Here is a 24,129-nt window from a genome sequence, read left to right on the forward strand (position 1 = left end):
GGCACAGATCTCTAAAAAGTATGAATGGGAAGAGAGTGGTACCCTCGTAGTGGTGGTGGGGGGGGGAGGTAAGGAGAGAGGGTGCACCGGCTCCCAAGGAGAGGGGAGCTCGTGGTGGCTGAAGCTGTGTTTCTTCCCCTTCCACGTTCGCCCATGTGGGTTTCTAACAGAGAGACAGGCGGGGGGCCAGGGCTGCCTGCGACCCTGACAAGCCAGGACTTGATCTATGCCTGACTGGGGAGCGGTCTACGGGAGGGAGGGAGGGAGGGAAGGAAGGGGGGAAAGGAGGGCACTCCCGGGGAGCAGGGTGGGGTGGGCAGGAGTCGGGGGGGGGGGGGGGAGGACACACGACCGTGCGAGCCAAGGCACGAGGGGAGAAAGAATCTGCTGCGCGATCGAGGATGGCATGGAGACTCCCCTGATTGGCGCCGGGAGTTCCTGCAGGGGACGGGGGGCGGCTGTGATTGGACGGCTCGAGTGGGGCCAGATTTGGAGGGCTTTGAATGCCCGACCGAGGGAGCCCCCCTCAGCCCGGCTGCACACCCCGGTCCGAGGGTGGCTCGTTCCAACCAGGAGATTATTGTGTTCTGGGGGTGCTGGCGGCGGCGTGTGCTTACCTGCTCACTTCCAAGTGCTTCATTGATTCAGGGAGAAAGCAGACAGGAGGAAATCAATCCTCCCTCGTGCACAAGTCGAAGGGGTGGGTGTGCGTGCACACGTGTGTGTGTGTGTGCACGCGCGGTAATCACGTTGGCGAATGCCACTCGGCTCGCTTTGAAGATAGCAAAATAAAAAATAAAAATTAAAAAAAAAATGCCATTTGCAAGCCCGGTTAGGATTCAATCTCCGCCTCCTCCTCGCGCGCGAGTTGTTTCCCTCGGCCCTTCCTCCACGCTTTCCTCCTCCCTCCCAACCCACCCACCCCCCCCCTCGCCGTCCTCTTCCACCCACCACGACTGGATCTCCGGCGGCGGCGGCTTCCCGGGCTCCCTCCTCACACACAGCCCCCGCGGGGCCCTGTCGCCCCCGTGCGCCCCCCTGCGGGCCCCCTCCCTCTCCCCCGCGCGCCGCGCCCGGCCGTCCACGCCCCCCCTGCCGCCCCCCTCCCCTCCCCTCCCGCGGCCGAGCGGTCGGTGCTGCGCCGTCTGCGCCGGGCCGCAGTGCGGCTGCGCGCGCTGGGCCGCTCCGGGGCAGCGGCGGCCGCGGCGGCGGCGGCGGCGGCGGCGGCGGCGGCGGGGCCGGGCACGAGCGGCGGCGGTGGCGGCCGAGGTGGCGGCGGCGGTGTGGAGCGGAGCTGGGGTGCAGCAGCGTGGGGACCTCGGAGTAGGAAGCCCCCCCCCCCGGTGGGGGGGCGCGAAGGGAGGAAGGAAGGAAGAAGGCCGAGCAGCCGGGGCCCCGGGGCCGGCGTCGCCCGGGGATTTAGGGGGGGGCTCTGCTCCCCCTCACCCCTCCTCCTCCTCCTCCTCCTCCTCCTCCTCCTCGGCTTCACCCCACCCCTCAAACAGACCCCCACCCCCTCAAGTCCCGGCCGCTGACGGGAGGAGGCGGCGACGGGGGGCTGCGGGGCGCCGCCATGCTTCTGCCGCGGTGAGGCTGAGGCGCTCGGTCTCCCCGGTGATGTCCCCCCGGCGGCCGGCCGGAGCCACGCACTCGAGCCCCGGGGTCTAGGCCTACGCTGCTCCGGCCTCCTTCCTCCTCCTCCTCCTCCTCTTCTTCCTCCTCCTCCTCCTCCTCCTCCTCTTCCCCCTCCCCCTCCCCCGTCGCCCTCACCTCCCCCTTCCCCTCCCCCCTCCCCCGCCCCCCCTCCCCTCCCCAGCCCTCCAAGCCGCGATGGCAGAAGAACAACAGCCCGACGCCCATCAGCAGCTCCCCCCCGGCACCCCCAACTCGGGGGCGGCCCTGCCAGCTCTGGTGCCCGGGCTGCCAGGGACGGAGGCCAGCGCGCTGCAACACAAGATCAAGAACTCCATCTGGTAAGAGGATCCTCCATGGCTGGGGGGGGGGGGGAGGGGGGAGGGAGGAGAGGGTGTGTGTGTGTGTGTGTGTGTGTGTGTGTGTAAAAAAGAAAAAAAGAATGAAAATGAAACAGGTCTGGTAAGGCTGCTGCTGTTGCAGAAGGGGTGGGGGGGGCGGGGGAGCCGAGGAGAAGGAGGGGGAGGGAGGAGGATGGGGGAGGATGGGGGAGGTGGTGTGCATTCATTCAGTTATGGGTTTGCACCGTGCAGATTTGTAGAAGCTTTGAGGTGTGTGTGTGGGGTGTGTGTGTGTGTGTGTGTGTGTATTTTGTAGCCACCCCCTCGCCCTCTGGCCCCCCCCAATAAGATTGTGTTCTTCCCCCCCCCTCAATTGTAGATGCAGATAAACAAATTATTTGTGCTTTTCGCTTGGTCGGTGAGGAATTGGGTCAGAATGAAGTCACTGCACGGTGGTGGTAGCTTGGCTTTGGAACTGGGAAAGGGGGGAGGAGAATGTGTTTACTCCCTTTTGTCGCCGTCGTTCTCGTAGGGGGGAGGAAGATGTGTATTGTGAATTTTCAACCCAACACACATTGTGTGTAAGAATATTAATAGGCAGCACAAAAGCTGAGGGGGCTCTTCCTTCCAATTGGCTTAGCTGCTGTTTGTGTGTGTGTGTGTCCTTTATTTTCACATTGATTTCCCTTCTGGGGAGTGTGTTCTTTGTATATTGATGGTGAAGAAACTGCTTCATTACTATAATTTTTTTTTTAATTTTAAGGTAGGTAGTTTATACGGAGGTTTTCTTTTAAGAAATAAGGAATCAAATAAACGTCTTGCCATTTCGTGTATTTAAAAAAAAAAAACATCAACGAAATACCCTTTGCTAGTCTCTATTTTCCTTGTATGAGAATTTCCAGTATTTCAGCATTAGATTGAACTCTTAAAATAACTCTGGTGGGAATCTTCATAATTAAACACACTGAGTTAAGACCCATCGTCTGTAAGAGCCAGTGCAATGTTCTTTGAACATGAACTTGGATTGTTTTGCAGGATTAACTGAAATATTTTTTTAAGTGTACCTACCCTTTGTAAGTGGGAAGCAATATTTAGAATTTGGTACAAGAGGTTGCTTTTCATAGACATTTAAAAATAGAATTAAATGCAGTGTTAATAAAGAAAAGTCTTGATTTTTTGAACATGAATCTTGCTGGGCAGTCATTGATTATGATTTACAAAATATCAAAACTGCTTACTTTCACATTGCCACTTAAAAATCAGCATGTCATAAAGCCAGTTGGCATTGCTTTTATGGTATTTACTCATTTAAAAACAGTGACACATTTGAAATACAAAATGAAGGTTTATTGTATAGTAATTTCCATTATTGTTTTGGCATGTGTCCATGTCGGCATGATCTGAAGTAGGTCAGTGCAGGCTTTACTAGTTTGTTTTTTTTAACTAAACAATAGTTGGCATGGGAGATCTTGCTTTCAGTTTTAATTTTAAAATAAAGTTTAAATATTTTAAGAGAATATTTTTGCCTTTGGTACTGGTCAGGTTGTGGCAACTTGAATAGGTCTGATATGTAGGAGTTGTGTGTGTGTCAGAGAGCACATTTTACTCTTCAGTGGAAACCTTCAAGAACTCCTTTATAAGGCTATGATTTAAATGAAGAGATAGTTTCCTACTTAACTATCAAAACCAAGTTATTTTTTTAAATCCCTGCATGTAAATTAAAGTATCTGAAATCATAACTGAATTGAACTCAACTCTTTGGGATCTCCATTCGAATATGAACCAACCTCCAAGTTAAAGGACTAAAAAAAAACCAAAACCTCGTGTGACAAAGCCAAAGCTTACAAGTTGAATTAATAAGGTATATTTCAGTTTATTATGAGAAGAGTAAGAGGAAAATATTCCTTTTTTTTTTGTTAAAAAAACACAAACAAACAACAGTATAAATAGTCCAGGTGTCAGTGGTTCATGCCTGTAAACTTGTAATCTAGTTTACTCATGAGGCTGAGATCTGAGGCTCTCAGATCTGAGATTCCACACAAGCCAGGGCAGGAAAGTCTGTGAAACTCTTATCTCCAATTAACCACACAAAATACCAGAAGTAGAGCCGTGGCTCAAGTGGTAGAGCAGTAGTAGTCTTGAGCAAAAAAAGCTTGAGCCCAGCCCCTGAGTTCAAGTCCCAGAACCAGCACTTTTTTTTTTTTTGGCCAGTCCTGGGGCTTGAACTCAGGGCCTGAGCACTGTCCCTGACTTCTTTTTGCTCAAGGCTAGCACTCTACCACTTGAGCCACAGTACCACTTCTGGCTTTTTCTGTTTATGTGGTGCTGAGGAATCGAACCCAGGGCTGCTTATATACAAGGCAAGCACTCTACCACTAGGCCACATTCCCAGGCCCCAAACCAGCTCTTTTAAAAAATATTTTAAAAAGTAAGAGTAAGTTGTATTAGGTACTGAGTAAATGGGCTGGTGGTACAGCTTAAGTGGTAGAAGGCCAGCCAAGCCAGCACACTAGTGAGTGTGAGGCCTTGAGTTCAAATCCCAGTATCAGGGGAAAAAAGATAACTGGGTATTGAGTAAAGTGGTTGAATAATGATTATGAAGTGCTCTGTTGTGATTGTGTTTTAGTAAATTATGGTTTAATTATTTTACTTATTTATTTTAGTAAATCATTGTTTATTTATTGGTCATCAAAAGTTACACATTCATTACAAGTTTATTGCTATCTTTCACCTGTGAAAAACTTCTGAAGTCTAGTGTATTTCACTTTTTGGTACTTGCTTTGAAAAATAATGGGCAATAAACACCTTAATCACAAAATAATTCATGTAAATTCTTATTTTAAAATTATAATAGTATATTTATTAGTATTTAGTTTTCAACTTGAAAAATCTTATTTGCAAAAATTATTTCTGTATATTTAGACTAAAGGATTAATCTCCGAAGTGTATGATACACTTTAATGGCTATATTTACTCTGTAGTCCCATAACCCCAGTTCCACAACAGGAGGGCTACTGTATTCATCGGGTGACCATAAAAATAAAGGTGAAAGCTCCTTCACTGTCTTGTGTGCATAAGAAATGGTATATGTGTGTTAAATTTAAATCATTTTAGAAGATATAATTGCAATTCTTTAGATATTTCATTTTGTGCCTTTTGAGGTGATATTTTCTTCACCCAGCTTTCATAATCTGATAATGTCTTGAGCTCTCTTCTATTTTGTACAACTTACCATATCATCTTTTGGCACTGTTACTACAAAGAATTTAAAATTAGATTTTAAAAAATGTGGCATTTAAAAATTATCAAATGGTTTTGTATTTAGGTTGATCATAGTTTCTAAATTACTAGGCTTTCAGATTACAAACATGTCTGTACTTGCCCTCCTACTCTACAAAATATAAATATAGTATATGATGTAGGCCTTTGGCTGAACAATGAGTTATTTATTATCTCGGCTCACAATTAAGTTACTCTGTTTTATTAAACTAAAATGCTATTTGATAAAAGTATTCCATTCTTATTTCAAGCAATAAATATGTCTTTGCAAAAAGATTAAGTGTTCTGAGTTGAAATGATTGTCCTTAATGAGATTGGAAAGTTTTTTATTTTTGGTGCCAGTCCTGGTGCTTGAACTCAGGACCTGGGTGCTGTCCCAGGGTTTATGTGTGTTTAGAGTTAGTGCTCTACCACTTGAGACACAGCTCCATTTCCAGCTTTTTGGTGATTAATTGGAGAGAAGAGTCTCATGGATTTTTTTCCTGCCTAGGCTGGCTTTGAACCATAATCCTCAGATCTTAGCTTCCTGAATAAGTAGGATTATAGACATGAGTACAGGTGCCTGGCTAAAAACTAATTTTGAAGAGTTGGAAGTATTATGTTTTTAAAAATAATTTTAGAAGGCTGAGAATATGGCCTAGTGGCAAGAGTGCTTGCCTTGTATACATGAAGTCCTGGGTTCGATTCCCCAGCACCACATATATAGAAAATGGCCAGAAGGGGCGCTGTGGCTCAAGTGGTAGAATGCTAGCCTTGAGCAAAAAGAAGCCAGGGACAGTGCTCAGGCCCTAAGTCCAAGGCCCAGGACTGGCCAAAAAACAAAACAAAACAAAACAAATTTAGAAAACAAAGACATTGCTAGTTTAGTAGTGTTGTGTGGTTTGTGTTAAGTCTGTGAATACTTTCAACTTCAGGTTGAACAAGCCTTTGTGTGTGCTTCCTCATTCCCATTCCATAGACAAAAGGTCCAAATCACTCTTTTCCCTGGGTAGTCGATTTCTTTTTGAAGGTGTTTTAATACCATATGTATATATATGCATATATAATACTATATATATGCTGTCAGAATGTTAGTATTAAATGGAATTATGAAGTCAACTGGTTTGATAGAAACAAAACTAGAAAACCCATGTTTTTTCTTTTTGTATTTTGTGATAGGGTTTTGCTCTGCATCCTCAGCCTCCTAAGTATTAGGATCTCCGGTGTTTATCACCATGCCTGGCTTCCATTGTCCTTTTTCTAAAGGAGGGAACGCGCATATTGTAACCAACACAACCTTTCAACCTTGTCTAACTACTAACTTTCATTTACATTGCACCCCCTTAAGGTTACTTTTAAAAAGGCATCAAAGCAGGCAGGCTTCTTCTTATCTCTCAGTCTTTGTATTTGTGTGGTTTTTTTAGGTATATGGAAGTTTGTATTTAACAAAAAATTATTGGTTTTTTTTTCTTTCCTTTTTTTTTGTTTTTTCTTTCTTATTGGTTGTAGGGCTTGAACTCAGAACTTGGGTGCTGTTCCTGAGCTCTCTTGCTCAAAGCTAGCACTCCACCACTTTGAGCCACAGCGCCACATCTGATTTTTTGATAGTTAAGTGGAAATAAGACCCTCATAGACTTCCCTGCCAGGGCTGGCTTTGAACTGTGATCCTTAGATCTCAGCCTCGTGAGTAGCTAGAAATACAGGTGTGAGCCACTTAGTGCCCAAGTATGAGCACTAGTGCCAGGCTTTCCTTTTCTTTCAAAAGGAGCTTTACTTGAAACTATCATAGAATTAGAGTGGAAAAAAATAGCATAGAAAACATTACATTTGCAATCTCTTCTGCCTGTTTGTAATGTGTTTTTGTTTGTTTGTTTGTTTGCTTGCTTGCTTGCCAGTCCTGGGCCTTGGACTCAGTGCCTGAGCACTGTCCCTGGCTTCTCTTTGCTCAAGGCTTGCACTCTGCCACTTGAGCCACAGTGCCACTTCTGGCCATTTTCTGTATATGTGGTGCTTGGGAATTGAACCCAGGGCTTCATGTATAGGAGGCAAGCACTCTTGCCACTAGGCCGTATTCCCAGCCCGTGCCTGTTTGTAATGTTACAAAAAGCCTGGAGTGTAGTTCTGTGGTAGAGCACTTGCCTAGAATATGCAAGGTAGGGGATGAAATCCACCACTACTGCTGGTGGTGCTGGTGTGTATGTGTGTGTGTGTAGATCATACTAAGATATGAGGGCTGTAACATGGATGATAAACTTCTACCTGGAAATTCAAAAGTCTGTATGTTTATTATAGAGAATATTCTATTAAAAAACAAACTCAAGGATTATTAACAGGATTAATTGAACCAACTGTGGTTTATATTTGTATAATTGTATTTATAGGTAAAGCCCTACAGATCGTTCGGAGAGTGATGAACTAACTGGGTAGGCAGGGTATCTATAGACTTTTGTATTCTACCAACCATGGAAGCAGTGCTGGGAAATGGGTTTCTTGTCTTTATTCAATCTTGTAGGGCTTGCAGACTTTTGAATCTGGTACATTTTTTATGTAGAATTGTAATCTAAAAATAATTTTTGTGGTCCCTTTTGAATATATTCTCTCTCTATGTGTCTCTCTGTGTCTGTCTCTTTTTCTCGGTCCTGCGGCTTGAATCTGGGCCTAGGTAGTCTGTCTCTGAACTCCTTTTTGCTCAAAGCTATTATTACTCTACCACTTGAGACACACCCTACTTCACTTCCAGCTTTTTCTATGATTAATTGCATATGAGTCTCATGGACTTTCCTGCCCGGGCCGGCTTCAAACTGTAGTTCTCAGATCTCAGCCTCCTGAGTAGATAAGATTACAGGTATGAGCCACTGGTGCCTGGCTGCTTTGGCGTTTATTTATTAATTCTTTAAAGTCTTCCATACCCAGTACACAAAAGACTTAGGGTGCTTTTGTTGTCAGTACTGAGACCCTCTTACATGGCGGTGTCCCAATACTGTTGTCTCATTCCAGAAAGAAGCCAATTCTTTGCTTTCTATAACTTAAAACAGGTGAAATTGTCTTCTCTGTTGACCAGAAAGACAAGTTAAACAGTTTCAAGCCTGTCAATTTTCTGCTTTTGTTTAGCTTAGATATGTGTATAAATAATCGATCAACTTGCTCTTTCCATTTACTAGTGTCTTGAATGATGTACCAAACTGACATGCCTTCTGTTCCGCTACTGAGTGTTGATATTAAGGGAAAAGAAAGGTGGTCATTGATAGAAAGGACAAAAAAATCTTAGTTTTTATAGAAATCAGATTTTGGATAAAAAATACATCAAATTGCTAGTAATTAAAATTGTACAAATGAAAATTAAACATTGTCAAATGTGGCAAAGTTACAGTATTTTTTAATAATTCCTTTATTTTGATTTTCCTAGTATTTGAATCACATTCTGCTTTGTCTTTACTTATATCATGTCAAAATACGCCTTTTCTACTAAACTGAAATCTTTAATTTTAGTAATTGTACATTAAATAAATAGAATAAAAAATAAACATACAGTGTGTTCAGTTTTGGTTCACCTTATTAAAAAGGCAGATGAATATGCACGCACACACACACTACTAATGATCCATTTGTGGACAAGACAGTATGAGATGTATAACCCAGGAGTCAGCAAACTTTTATGTAAAGGGCAGACAGTTTGGCTTTGTAGGGGATGGTGGTCTCTGGTGTAATTTCTTTACTTTTCCATTCTATTAGGAAAATAGCTGAGGCAATATACAAATGAATGGGTACAGCTGCATTTCACTAACAGTAGTTTGTGAACTCTTATAATGCCTTTGAGAAAACAAAACAATATGTGTAACGGGGTCTCTTTTTCTCTCACTGATTAGATTAGTGAGTTTTGAATTGCCATAACAGACATGTGAGACAGCTAATTTAAAAGGACAAAAGGTTTATTTTTGCTTACAGCTTTAGAGACTCCCAAGTCCAAGAAGGCAGAGACAGATTTGTCCTCTGATTAGCATGGCGGGTGGTGGCACATCGTGGCAGAAATACCTGTAGAATCAATAGAACAGAGAGAAAGAATAGTTGAGGCCAGACTGTTCCTTTCTCATGAGAAAAGGGACACTCAAGATCTGCCTCAACCCCAGTGACCTAAGGACCTCCTACTAGGTAGTTCCAACTGTCCAGACACCAGGCCTTTCATCACATTGGACCCCTGGGGGACACTCAGACTGCACAGGAACTCTGTTCTCCTGTTCATCAGCAAACAACAGATGAGGGTCATTTATCTGCTTGATGTTAATTGTCCTGTAATTCTCCCTTGTGAAACCACAGACTATATGCAGATGTAAGTTATATTTCAGGGCAGTCTGAACTCATTCCCTAATAATACATCAAGAACTTCACACAGGCCTTCACAGCAAGGAAAACATTGAACTTACTGAAAGCCAGCAGCTCCTCAGATGCCTCAGAGGATTGAAATCAAGGCAAGGTGCTGCTAAACCCTGGAGAGAAGGCAGTGTGTATAATCACAGCTCTCCACAGGGCAGAAGCCCACAGCTTGTGCCTGAGTGAGGAAGATGTTGTAAACCGTTGTTGGCAAAGTGCTTCAGGCTGAGTGTGGACCAAGGAGAGTTAACTTTGCTGGGCAGGGACCCATGCTCTCCTTACTTTAAGGAGGCCAGCTGGATCTGTGAAGAGCAAAAAGAAATCCCCTGTGCTTCCTCAAGCAGGAAGAGAAAAGTACCCATGTTGAAATGTGTTCACAGTTGTCTGTTCTCTTTAACAAGGCCTGCCCTCAAAGGAAACTGTACCAGAGCTGGATCAACAAGGGTTCTACCAAAGCCTAACCTAGCTAAGGGAAGGGCCCAGCTTTGGCCCTCTGCAGCCTTTCATTCAGGACAAGGGAAAGGAATATAATAAGCTCAGGCTCTCTAAGACTGTAAGGCTGTATAAGACTGTAGAATGCCTTCCCCACCCCACACCCTAAGCCACCTTAGTAGGGCTCCAGCATAACCACAGGGGATCATACCTAGAGGAATTGTAAGCCTCACACCCTATTTAAAGAGTCTCAAAGGAAACCTAAAGACAATAGGGGAAAAGAAAACAAAGACACTAGCAAAAATCAGCTTGCAATACTGTAGAATAACAAATAGTAAACACAGCCTAACACCTAACCTCACATAAAGGATTTATCTCAGTTTCATATCATTTTTGCCTTTAAAAAAAAATCACAGAAGGAGAGCCTGGAAGAGGTAAACCAAGTATAGGAATCAGATATAACACATTCACATTTTGGCATTACCAGACTGGGTATTTAAAATGATTAATATCCTCAGAGCTCCTAATGGAACAACATATAGAACAGATGGGTAAGAAAAGCAGAAACAAAATTCACAGGAAATGGTACAAATCAAAAACATTAGACTGGGGGCTGGGGATATGGCCTAGTGGCAAGAGTGCTTGACTTGTATACATGAGGCCCTGGGTTCAATTCCCCAGCACCACGTATATAGAAAATGGCCAGAAATGGCGCTGTGGCTCAAGTGGCAGAGTGCTAGCCTTGAGCAAAAAGAAGCCAGTGCTCGGGCCCTGAGTCCAAGCCCAGGACTGGCAAAAAAACAACAACAAACAAACAGACTGGCTCCTCAGTAGTCGGAGCCTATCAGTAAACTTGATGTGACCCAGGGGGAAGAAAATTAAGCATGAAGGTGGTGTCAGTAGAAACTTCTTTAACTTGCTGTAGAAACTTCCTTAACTTGGTGGGCACTGGTGGCTCATGCCTGTAATCCTAGCTGCTCAGGAAACTGAGATCTGAGGATCACGGTTCAAATCCAGCCTAGGTAGGAAAGTCTGTGAGGCTCTTATCTCCAGTTAATCACAAGAAAATCAAGTGGCACTATGGCCCAAAGTGGTACAGAAGAAATACTTGAACTGTAGTAGTGGCTCGAAAATTTTTCACAATTAATGCCAGACACTAAGCAATAGATCCAGGAAGCCTTAGAGAAAACCAAACAATAAATACTAAAAAACTAGCATGTAGGCATATTTCATTCAAACTACAAAAAATTAAAGACAGGAAATCTTAAAATAAGCCAGAAGAGAAAAACATCTTTACCTACAGAGGACTAAAGAGAAGAGTTACATCAGACTTCTAAAAACATGAAAGCAAAAAGAATAGATGAGATGAAATATGTAGTATTGAGGCAAGGGCAGGGAAAAATGAACTTATTTCTGTGTCCAGCAAAATCCTTAAAAAGATGGAGAAACAGAAAGACAAAGAAAAATGGAGGGTGATGGGGTCCTGGTGATTCATGCCTATAATCCTAGCTACTCAGGAGACTGAAATCTGAGAATCATGGTTCAGAGCTAGGCTGGGCAGGAAAGTCCATGCATGAATCTCTTATCTCCAATTGACCACCAGAAAATCGGAAGAGCTCAAAGTGGTAGTAGAGCACTAGCCTTGAGTGAAAAGGCTCAGGGACAGGTGCTCAGGCCCCGAGTTCAAGCCCCATGACCAACAAAAGAAAAAAAAATTAAGAGAATTTGTCATTAGTTGACCTGCTTTGCAAGAAATGGGATATAGTTAGAAATTCAGAACTACAAAAGGGAGAGCAGTAATGAAATCTTTCCTTTTTCTTATTGTTCATTGAATGAACACAGGAATGCATTCCTGGACAAAGCACTGTGCAGTCATAGACAATCTGATAGGAATGATACCAGTGTGACAAGAGACAGGATGGAGAAGTTGGGAATGTTATCATAGATATCTGCACTAACTTTGAGGCCCTGGAGTGGTTTTTCAGTAAATACCCAGAGAATTATTCCAAGTGAAAAAAGCCAATCTCAAAAGGCTCATTACAATCTTATTTATGTAACACTGTGGTTATTTTTCCAAATTGGTCCGCTAATTATTGCTGAACAATAGTCCATAAACGGACCACAGTTTATTTAACCGTTTAACCCACCGAAAGATACCTAGGTTACTTCCAGTTTAGATCTCTTTTTTTGTAAACATGATCTTCATTTCTCTGGGATAAAGGCTTGAGATTGGAATTGCTATGTCAAATGGAATTTCCTTGGTTAGTTTCTTAGGAGGTTACAGAACTTTTCCAGGGTCATTGCACCATTTATATTTCCAACAACAGTGAGTGATCCAATGTCTCCACGTGCTTGCTAGTATTTGGTTTTAACACTCTGAATTTGGCTTTTGTTTTAGGTAATGGTAATTCATTGTGGTTTTTGTTTGCATTTTCATAGTGGTTAGTCATGTTGCCTATCTTCTCCTGTGCTATTTACCATATATAGATACTCTTTGATGGTCAATATCTTCAAGTTTTTTGCATATATTCTCATTGGATTGTTTAGATTTTGCTGGTGAGGTTTGAGAGTTTTAAAAATATATATTCTATGTATTAGTCTTCTGTCAAGTCTAAATATGAAATGTTTTTCTTACCCTGTAGGTGGTTTTTGTTTTTTTGGATTTGTTGTTGTTGTTGTTGTTGTTTGGTCAGTTGTGGGTCTTGAACTCAGAGTCTGGGAGCTGACCCTGAGCCTTTTTGTGCTCAAGGCTAGCACTCTACCACTTTGAACCACAGCACCACTTCCATTTTTTTTGGTGATTAAGTGAAAATAAGAGTCTCATGGGAACCATCCTGCCTTAGCTGGCTTTGAACTGTGATTTTAAGATCTCAGCCTCCTGAGTAGCTAGTATTGCAGAGTGAGCCACCTGGCTGAAGGTTATTTTTTTTTTTTTTTTTTTTTTTCTTTTTTTTTTTTTTTTTGGCCAGTCCTGGGCCTTGGACTCAGGGCCTGAGCACTGTCCCTGGCTTCTTCCCGCTCAAGGCTAGCACTCTGCCACTTGAGCCACAGCGCCACTTCTGGCCATTTTCTGTATATGTGGTGCTGGGGAATCGAACCTAGGGCTTCGTGTATCCGAGGCAGGCACTCTTGCCACTAGGCTATATCCCCAGCCCCTGAAGGTTATTTTTGGAACTAGTTTTTCATAGATTATATTTTTAGAGCATCTTAAGGTCACAGGAAAGCTAAGTAGAAAGCACAGATATTTCCCATATAACATTGACTCTACACTATGTAGCCTCCTTTGTTATTGATTTTATGCTAGAATGGTATTTGCTAAAGTTTATAAATACACACCAACACATTATCAGTAGGTATCCTATATTCTGTAGGTTTGGACAAATGTCTGAGGTGTATTCACCAATCCAGGCATGGTGCTACACTGCTATAGTCTCAACACCTTGGGGGTTGTAGGTTGCTGGGCTAGATTTACCTCCCCTGGTGCGGGGATGCTAAGCTTACTCCCTTATCAGTGCTCCCCTTTTCACCCTCTCCCCTGAGCACCTGACCAGCGGGCAGCCAAGGTGGAGCAAAGGGACACGGGCTAGCCTGAGGTGCACGTGGCCGAACAAGATCCCCTTTTCCTCCCTCCTTACCCCCCAAGGAAGCCAGGCGCAGACGGATCTCGGAGACGCTTCGGAGAGCAATCCAATTTAATCGGGAGGGGCTCACAGTAATATAGTAGTGATGACGAGGATTGAGCATGAGCTGGCGATAGGCTGGCGAGCTCGTCCATCCAAGAGCAGCTCCCAAGGACCTCCCTGGCTAACCTCACTTCCCATAGTACCGCCCTCTGGGCAAAGCCCGGGAAAGGAGAGCACACTGCTCCCTGGCGCAAGGTGGGGGATGGTCTCAAAGCTACCCCTTCTGGTTCTGGACCCAGAAGGAGATAGGTGTGGCTCACTTCCACACTGCCCCAGGGCTGGGGGAAGGGCAGCTTCTCAGGAGGCTCTCCTCGCCCTTCCCCCCTTAAGGCCAAGATGAATCCCCAACAGTAGGTAAGAGGATCACTAGTTTGAGGCCAGGCAGGGCAAAATTAATGGGATCCTATCTTTAAGACAAAATAAAGCTAGTGTTGGTGGCTCACACTTTTAGTCTTAGCTATCTGACATCCTAAGCTGAATGTGAGTGAATTTTATTTATTTTAATTTTAATTAAAGAAATTTTGGTGTCCGTCCTGGACCTTGAACTCTTGGCCTGGATGCTTGTGCTGTACCTGACCTTTTTTTTTTCTTCTCAAGGGTAGAGTCTCTAACATTGGAGCCACAGCTCCTTTCTGACTTTTGAGTGGTTACATGGAGATGAATCTCAGAAACTTTCCTGCTTGGGCTGCCTCCAAACCACTGCCCTCAGATTTTAGCCTCCTGAGTAGGATTGTAGGTGTGATCTGTAAGTGCCTGTTGTAAATGAATTTTTGACCCTCATTCCTGTTTGATTTCATGAAGTTACTTTTTTTAGTTTGTAAGAACATAAGAAAATAAAGTAAGATTATTTTTTTGGAGGTAGAATTTCAAGTAAATTTACCTTGCATTCCATAGTCATTGTTTCTTGATTGTATGGAGTGGATATTATAGTTCTATAGACAAATCATTACTTTTTTTTTTTTTTTTTGCCAGTCTTGGGGCTTAAACTCATGGCCTGGGCACTGCCCCTGAGCTCTTGTAGCTCAAGGCTAGCATAGTACCATTTGAGCCACAGCATCGCTTCCAGCTTTTTTCCTGTGATTAATTGGAGATAGAGAGTCTCACGGACTTTCTGCCTGGGCTGGCTTTGAACCAGAATCCTTAGATCTCAGCCTCCTGAATAACTAGGATTACAGACGAGAGCCACTGGTGGTACCCAGCTCAGATCGTTACCTTTTGTTCTTGATAAAATTAAATGTATTCCTGGTAGCTAGAAATGTAAGTCAGTGGTAGAGTACTTGTCTAGATGCAGGAGACCTGGGGTCTAAACCCCTACACTTCATTTGGGAAAGGGGGGCGGGGGGTACTCCTGATAATTCAGTTCTTAGAGCTTATATTACATGATTTCTGGAGCTAGATCTTCCAAGTTTGGGCTTGGGAGTACTTCTCTTAAAGCCCCCATGAGTACTCTAGCACTGTTTTGTCCTAGTTAAGGGAGTAACCTTGTCCTTATTAGTGCTTCTAAGTCAACCTTTCTCAACCTGGGATAGTAGGTACTCAATAGTCACGAAAGTAAAAGGTTCATCATTCACTTAGTTTGGGAAGTATCCCATACGTAGGATAACCCTTGGCATTCAGATAGATACACAGTGCATGCTAGAATATTGAGTTCCACAAGCCATCCTGTGCTATAAAGGTGGAGAAACTTAATCCTTAAATTAGATTAAAATCTTGTTTGATTTTGTTTAACCCAACGTTTGCTGAAATTGCTTGCATGTCAGACACTTTTTCCCACGGGTGTCTATATGTATCGGGAGGAACAGTCCTCACAAAATATGCTTCTAGAATATGGTAACTAGGGGCTGGGAATGTGGCTTAATGGTAGAGGGCTTGCCTAGCGTGCATGAAGCCCTGGGTTCGACTCCTCAGCACAACTTATATAGAAAAAGCCAGAAGTGGCACTGTGGCTCAAGTGGTAGAGTGCTAGCCTTGAGCAAGAAGAAGTCAGGGACAGTGCTCAGGCCCTGAGTCCAAGACCCGGGACTGGCAAAAAAAAAAAAAAAAAAAGAATATGGTACTTAGCACTAATCTGCAGTTAGTTTATCATTCTCTCTCTGTTCCAGGTGGTCAAACACCTGTATGTGCCTTGCAGTTTCCTGCTTTATTATGTTTTGTATCTGTCTTTTGCCTGTGTGCTGTCATAATTCCTTACTGACTGCAACACATAAATGACTTTTATTATCTGTACCTGTGACTGTTGGTTTAAAGTGGAAAACAGTAGACTATTAGCTTCGTGACTTTTTGGGTGAACATCTGTTCACCCAAAAGATATGGGTCATCTTACTGTCCTAGTAAAAGCTAGAAGGGAATTACTCTGCATGTATTGTGGCAGTTTACACAAGTGGATTAGACAAGGTATATTTTTTACATGAAAGTACTATAATTAAAACTTAACAAATGGCCTGTTTAGTCTCTGCATGCTTCCCTCCAAAGCAGTCTTCAAACTTTTATACATTCCTCAGGAAATATCCATAGATATTCTGTGCCATGGATCTGTGCCATTTAGTTCAGTAACCCCTAGTTGCCAACAATGTGGCCAGCAATCACTTAAAATATTGCTAAATCAAGTTGGGATGTGTTTGAAATGAACATACACACTGGACTTCAAAGACAGCATCAAACAGGAAGCTAAAATATTTTTGTACTCACTATGTATTGAGGTGGTAATGTTTTGATACTTTAGTAAAGGTAATTTTACCTTTCTGTCTTTTTACTGTCATCAGTAGTTTAAGATTTCTAATGTGGCCTGCATTGCATATCTATTGTATAGTAGTGCTATAGACATGATTCTTATTAAATGTTTAGGCTCAGAGACAACATTATTGTCCAGGGTTTTTTGTTTTGTTTTGTTTTTGCTGGTCCTTGGACTTGAACTCAGGGGACCTGGACCCTGTCCCTGAGCCTCTTTGTGCTCAAGGCAAGCACTCTACCACTAAGCCACATTCCTAGCCCATTGTCGAGGTTTTTATAAAGCTCTCTGGCTTAGGGAAAGATTCTATTTTTAAAATTATTGTTTGTGCATGTTATAACTTTTAACCTTAGAGCAAGCTGATCCCTTATGTCTCTGAAGTATTCCAAGGAGAGATTCTGCATGGAATTAGGCTTTGGGCACAGGAGAAAAATGAAAAATGTAGACCTTTCTAACTACATTTTAAATGTATTGTTTTACTTATCTCCATTGATGGCTATTTTACTTTCTTTGTGGTGCTAAGGATTGAACCCAGGATCTCACACATAGTAGGCAAGTATTGTGGTGTGCATACCACATAGCTACACCCCAGATAACTGAGCTATGCTCCAAACTATAATTCTGTCTTTAAACCATAGCAATCTTGATACCTTCTGTTGGTTTTTTTTTGTTGTTGTTTTGTGTGTGTGCGTGTGTGTGTGTGTGTGTTGCCAGTCCTGGGGCTTGGACTCAGCTCCTGAGGCACTGTCCCTGGCTTCTTTTTTTTTTTTTTTTTTTGGCCAGTCCTGGGCCTTGGACTCAGGGCCTGAGCACTGTCCCTGGCTTCTTCCCGCTCAAGGCTAGCACTCTGCCTCTTGAATCACAGCGCCGCTTCTGGCCGTTTTCTGTATATGTGGTGCTGGGGAATCGAACCTAGGGCCTCGTGTATCCGAGGCAGGCACTCTTGCCACTAGGCTATATCCCCAGCCCCTCCTGGCTTCTTTTTGCTCAAGGCCAGCACTCTACTACTTGAGCCACAGCACTTCTGGCTTTTTTCTGTATATGTGGTGCTGAGGAATCGAACCCAGGGCTTCATGTATGCTAGGCCAGCACTCTACCGCTAAGCCACTTTTCCAGCCATCAGTCTTGATACCTTCTCTTAAAGCAGCATTTAATCATTGAAATTAACTGACAATTTCTTTGATCTCCTTAGCCTTGTAGGATATAGATAGATTGGAACAACATTTTTAGCCTTTGAGTCTCTTTTTGTAGGCCTTTGAGTCATCTTGAGTCTCCTAATCCTTTGTGGGAGGGAATTTTACTATTAACTTTCAGATTGGTTTTCATACATTTTGCCTTTCATTATGAGAAAGGACTGTGCTTCCTGAGTTTAAGTGGAGAACAGACATTGAAAATGGTTACTTCATTTTTCAGATCATATTTTCAGATGCCAAACTTTTCTGTCCTAATAAATTGTATAAAAGAGTGATAAGTCATATCTCATAAGTATACCTAATGAGATTTCACTTACAATGCAGCGCCCTTTTGCACTCACAATTTTCTTTCCTTCTCTTATAATCCATTAAGCATCTGATAATGAATATTCTTAAGTGCTTTTCAATTTAAAAAGACTTGTACCTACATAGCACATCTACTGATGGTGCCAAAAGAATATCCAAAGACAATGAGGTCACATACTTTCATTCATTACTTTTTTTTTTTCAATTTAAAGATTAGTCTTATTAGCCACATACAACTATTTTTCTGAAACTATGTGATAGAGGAAAAGGTATTTCCTCCACTGGACTTACCTTGCCTGTGTTTTGTTTTAAATTTATGTTTTTCATAAAATTTAAGCAGTGACTAGCCAGGCACATTTGGTTTGTGCCTGTACTCCTAACTACTCAAGAGGCTGAGAACTAGAAGATATTGGTTCAAAGCCAGCCAGGCAGAAAAGTCTTTAAGACTCCATCCCCATTGAACCAGCAAAATGCTAGGCTGGAGTTGTGGTTGAAGTGGTAGAGTGCCAACCATGAGCAAGAAAGCCTAATGAGAGTGTGAGACCCTGAGTTTAAACCTTCATGCAAGCATACAGGGTGTGCACGTACACACACAAATTAAGCAGTGACAGAGGTCGTAAAAATATTTTCTAACAGTTTGAAATGAAAGTGAACCCTCAAAAATCTCATCTTTCAGAGAAAATAGTCATCCTTACAGATGGATCTCTGTACTTGCACCTGCCTAATGTTCAGTTCATATTTTTATGGAGACTGTTGCCTGACCTATAGATGAAGTAAGTTTGTGTTTGGAACCTGGAGCTACATCTGCAGGTTAGCACTAGAGGGCATTGAAACTCAGCTGTGTATGTCTTGGGCCCTATCCAGAGCCTTCATCTAGCTTACTTACTGGCAATACATAGTGAATTTATGGAGAAGGAAGTTCCAGAATTGTGAATGTGAGATGGATGCAGAAAATGTTCTCTTGATTAAAAGGCCGGTGTATAAGGGAGGCATGGTTACAGATTCAGTTGTGGCAAATTTAATGGATAATGCAGCCATGTAAAAAGCTATATGCGTCATTCACAATCTTTGAACTATTTTGATCCCCTCTCCATCTCTGCAAATGAGAAGTTTAGACTAGATTTAGTTTCACATAACATTTATTAAGAGCCTATTTCATACTACTTAATGAAAAATGGCTTTTAAAGAAATCCTTTTGTTTAATCTTTACAAAGAGCTCTGGAGGTGGTATACTGTGCTGCAGGGAAAAAATGGCTCATCTGTGCAAAGAACCTATACAGCTCGTACTTGGTGAGTTAGAATTCCAAAGATCATAGTTTTATCCTGGTACATACATGGTGTTTCTTACTAGATAAACTAATTTAAATAAGAAAAAATCTTATGTTTAAAAGTCTGTATACACATGCACACACATATACCTTTATGCACATGTATATGATATAATATAGCATGGACTATTATATATATATCATATATATGAGTAAGCCTTTTCCTGTTATGTATTTGTACTGCCAAAAAACTTTTTAAAAAATTAAGAGCAAAGGAAATACTAAATCAGTGAATGGAATACTTTGAGGAGTCTGAAAGTTCTAGCAATATGACCAGTGATCAGATCACAAGTTACCTACTGCAAAGTTCATTCTTCTGATAAAAGCAGTTTTTATATTTAGAACAAGAAAATTTATTATAGAATGAAATTAATAAGCCTTTATTATAATAGCCTGTATCAAAAGCAAAAATCTCACTTTCCATACCTAAACAACTTTGAGCTTTTGAAATGACCTGTAGATGAAAAGATTTCGACACCAAACATCCTTTAATATGTGGGACATCTGTAAAGAAGATGCCATTCAAAGAATCAATGAATGCCCCATTGGGAAACACTCTTCTATGGGTGGTTTCCTTTCAAAGTACAGTACAGTGGAAATACTGAGAAATATGTCTTCAGACAATTTCATTGCATGAACATCATAGAATATGCTTACACATTAAAGTGGCTGTAATGTCACAAAATGTTATAATCTTACAGGACCACCTACGTGATCCATCATTGACTGAAGCATTGTTATATAGCATATGGCTGTATGTCCCCTAAAAGTTCTGAGAATGAACAAGCAAGAGCTATGAACTATGTCTATTTTTTTTCTTTCTGTGTTGGTCCTGGGGCTTGAATTCAGGGCTTGGGCACAGTCCCTGAGCTTTCTGTTCAAGAGTAACACTCTACCACTTGAGCCACAGCTCCACTTCTGGCTTTCCTGGTAGTTAATTGCAAATAAGCATTTCATGGGCTTTCCTTCCCAGGTTGGCTTTGAACCACAATCCTCAAATTTCAGCCTCTTGAGTAGGTAGCTAAGATTAGAAGAATGAGTCACAGAGCTCTGCTTCCCTCTACCCCCTTCTTTTTTTTTTTTTTTTTGGGCCAGTCCTGAGGCTTGGACTCAGGACCTGAGCACTGTCCCTGGCTTCTCTTTGCTCAAGGCTAGCACTCTGCCACTTGAGCCATAGCGCCACTTCTGGCCTTTTCTATATATGTAGTGCTGAGGAATCAAACCCAAGGTTTCATGTATATGAGGCAAACACTTGCCACTAGACCACATTCCCAGCCCTTCCCACTTCTTTTTGAAGTATAGTCTTAGATGTATACTTAAGGTTCCCTATTGAATGGTAAGCATATATTTATGCTTATTTTTCAAGCTACTGAAACATTTTCTTAATCTTAACTAGTCAATGTAGTAGTCAAAAAGATATCTAACTCCAAAGATATTCCTCTGGCTCTTATATCCACGAGTAATTCCATTCCTTGTTAACTGTGAGAAATTCTCATATATTTACTTTTCATTAATTAAGTTTTAGATACTTATAATATAATGAGTCAAAAGCTATTATAAGATTTGCTAAAAATAAACCAAAGTTCCCCAACCACTAAGTCACTGTGTTCAAAAAGAGCTGAGCAGAATCAATACTCCCTTCCCTTCTCGGGCATATGTTCTTTTGACAAATACTGTGGGAAGAAGGAAAGGAGATGACATTACTGATGTCTTGATGCCGGAAGGCCAACTTCCAGGGTTATTGCAGAGGATGGATGATGCATCTGGAAAGACAATCAAAAAATATATAGCAGAGAGTGGGGTTAGGAAAGGGGGGAGAATGGTGAAAGGAGTTGATTGAGATGCAGTGTACTCATAAACTGATGTATTGAACGGAACCCCCCCCTTGTTGTACAACTGCTTAAAGATAATACATTTAAAATAAGAAAAAATATAGTGCAATAGTTTTAATTTCTCTAAGACCTTCTTTTTAGTTCCCTGAATGTTCTTTTTAAAAAAAAAAAAAAAAAGTGGGGCTGGGGATATGGCCTAGTGGCAAGAGTGCTTGCCTCATATACATGAAGCCCTGGGTTCGATTCCCCAGTACCACATATATAGAAAATAGCCAGAAGGGGTGCTGTGGCTCAAGTGGCAGAGTGCTAGCCTTGAGCAAAAGGAAGCTAGGGACAGTGCTCAGGCCCTGAGTCCAAGGCCCAGGACTGGCCAAAAAAAAAAGTTTGTATACAACACCCAATTTTTGTTTCTTGAATGCAGTATCTTTTTACCTTAGAGAAGCTTTTTTTTTTTTTTTTTTTTTTTTTGGCCAGTCGTGGGCCTTGGACTCAGGGCCTGAGCACTGTCCCTGGCTTCTTCCCGCTCAAGGCTAGCACTCTGCCACTTGAGCCACAGCGCCGCTTCTGGCCGTTTTCTGTATATGTGGTGCTGGGGAATCGAACCTAGGGCCTCGTGTATCCGAGGCAGGCACTCTTGCCACTAGGCTATATCCCCAGCCCCTTAGAGAAGCTTTGATTTTACTTTTACTTCTTGTATTTTTTTCTTTCAAGAAATTTGCTCCTTTTTCTTTTCAAGACTTATCTGTCTTGTGTACTTTTCTCTCACCTCCTCATCTGAGTATACTTAACACTGAGTCACAAAAAGCTGCGAGCAAGTTTTTTGCACAGGGGCAGAGCTTCTGCTTTCTGGTCAGAAGGTCTAAAGCAGGGAGGGGTGCTGCAATTCTGTATTTCTAACTATTTTCCACGTGTGCTGTACTGTTAATCCAGGAAGCATATTTTACTAACTATTAGAAAATAACCCCGAGATTCAGGTTTGTGGAAAGGAATAGACCAGAAGGACACCATATGGGTATAAGGAAAGTTGAAGTGCAGTGCTGAATGGTGCTGGAATAACCCAGCAGGCATCTCCAGTTGAGGCAAGTTGCTTGGCCCCTAGGTTGACCATAAAAGGAATACTCTACCAAGAAAGTATAAAAATGATAATCATATAAATCTAGTCTTGAAGTTAAGAAAGCAAAATTTAATAGGCACCAAGAGAAATTAATAAGTGACCATTTGTAGTTGGATGTTTAGCATATTTCAGAAACTGATAGATTAAAAAATCAGGCAACAAATGATTTGAATAGTATACTTAATATGAGTGATTAAATAAGTATATAAGAAAGCCTTCTAGCAAATAAAAAGAGAATTTGGATGCATTTAAAATATGAATAGATTATTTCTGAAAGAAATCAACTATGATCTGGGTCCCAAAGGAAATTTACGTCATGAAAACCATGATGAAATGAACACCTGACTGAAATAAAAATAACTAACTAGAATAGAAAGTGCAACCAGGCATAATCCTAGTATTTAGGAGGTGGAATCTAGAAGAGTCCAAGTTCTAGGCCAGCCTGGGCAACAGAGAGAGACCTTAGCTAAAAGCAAACAGAAAAGTAGAAGGTTCACATATTATACATTCACATGCAGGAAATTACAAACTACAATGAGACAAAATATTGAATAACAAAATCAGCAGGAACAGTTAGTAAATTTTTTTTTCAGGACTAGAAAGTTACAATCCTTCTTAAATATACTTATTCAAAACAAAGAAGTACAGGAAAGATGTGTCTTCATCCAACTTTAACAGCATGAATTCAAAAGGCAATAAAAAGTCATGAGCACTTCTTTTAGCAAGACTTATGAACAAACATCTTTGCCAGATGCTTCTAGAAATCCAACAGGAAACAAACCATACCAGCTTCTTGTAAAATAGTGTTAAGACTACACCTTTGTGGGAAAGTTGCCAAACAGATAAACATGATGGCAGTAATTAATAGAACACAGAAACCAGCATGTTTTAGAGCAAGGTGATGAGAGATGGTTAGATTCTGGATATACTGCTTTTTAGGATCAATTCTTAGTCTAGGGATTACTCTTTGATCTCAGGGATACTGTTGAGAAGGAAAGCAGTACAACGTTAGCTGCCAGTGGAAGGCGCCCTGTGCAAATGACCACAAAAGGGGATTGTAACACCCCTAAAACTCCTGTAGGGTTCTTGCTTCTTTTAGGCATTCTGAACTTTGCAGCTAAATTTAATCTTATTATACTTTGTGGGCTTTTTGTTTTGTTTTTTTTAAAAAAAAAAACCAACTTGAAATCTAGGTGCAGGTGTAAAATTTTGGTGCTGATTGGAAATTTCATTTAACAAATGCAATTTAAATACTGATTTTTTTTTTTTACTTCACAGTTTAGCTGTATAACTATGTAAAGGCAATGAATCAGCTTTTGTCTACATTTGGCTGAAGACCTTTTATGGAAGATTACTTGATTTGTAATGAGATTGTGTGCAAACTGTTGAGCATTATGTGTAACTTACACTTTGCGCCTGTGTGTTCTAACAAAATTCAAATGATAGCTTTCACTTAGGCTATATATGAATAATTCAGTTACATTTGGTAGTTTGGTTAAATTTGCTGTAATAGTTCATTTTTATTATTACTTTCATGTATAAGAATTTCTGTTATAGGAGTGTGTGTGTGTGTGTATGTGCGTGTATTTGGTGGCTGGGAGAAAATTGTGTCAAGTCTTTAAAACCTGTAGATGATATTATGGCATTTAAATGCTGAGTAAGTTATTGTCCAAAGTTGGAAGGTCAGACCACAATTATTTTAAAATCTGTACCCTATTTCTAATAATGATGCATTTATATTTATATACCATTAAAAACTTAATAGTGCATTCAAAACATTTATCATGTAACAGCAGTTGACTAAAAGAGTAAATTGAGATGTTGTGATCCTGCTTTAGAATTGAGTTTAACACAGTGAATGGGACATAGATTCTTGGTTTGCTTTGTGAAAGACCCTGTTTGGAGATAACAGTG

The 24,129-nt window shown here is 41.7% G+C and overlaps 1 protein-coding gene and 1 long non-coding RNA gene across 3 annotated transcripts in view; both read left to right on the top strand.

The window, feature by feature from the left end:
• The first annotated feature begins 1,447 nt into the window (after nt 1-1,447).
• Nucleotides 1,448-24,129, top strand: part of Rfx7 (regulatory factor X7) — a 57,418-nt gene continuing 34,736 nt past the window's right edge. Inside the window, exon 1 of one of the 2 annotated variants that reach the window (XM_048331873.1) lies at nt 1,448-1,973. In XM_048331873.1, coding sequence (XP_048187830.1) covers nt 1,831-1,973 — 143 coding nt within the window. In that variant the 5' untranslated portion in view covers nt 1,448-1,830. The remainder of the gene's footprint in view (nt 1,974-24,129) is intronic. The other variant, XM_048331874.1, reaches the window with a different exon arrangement.
• LOC125340354 lies at nt 12,909-14,201 on the top strand. The gene is made up of 3 exons (XR_007208754.1): nt 12,909-12,949; nt 13,193-13,484; nt 14,069-14,201. It is a non-coding gene; the product is annotated as an uncharacterized LOC125340354 (long non-coding RNA).

This window comes from Perognathus longimembris, chromosome 23 (genome assembly GCF_023159225.1).
Source record: "Perognathus longimembris pacificus isolate PPM17 chromosome 23, ASM2315922v1, whole genome shotgun sequence".
NCBI lineage: Eukaryota > Metazoa > Chordata > Mammalia > Rodentia > Heteromyidae > Perognathus > Perognathus longimembris.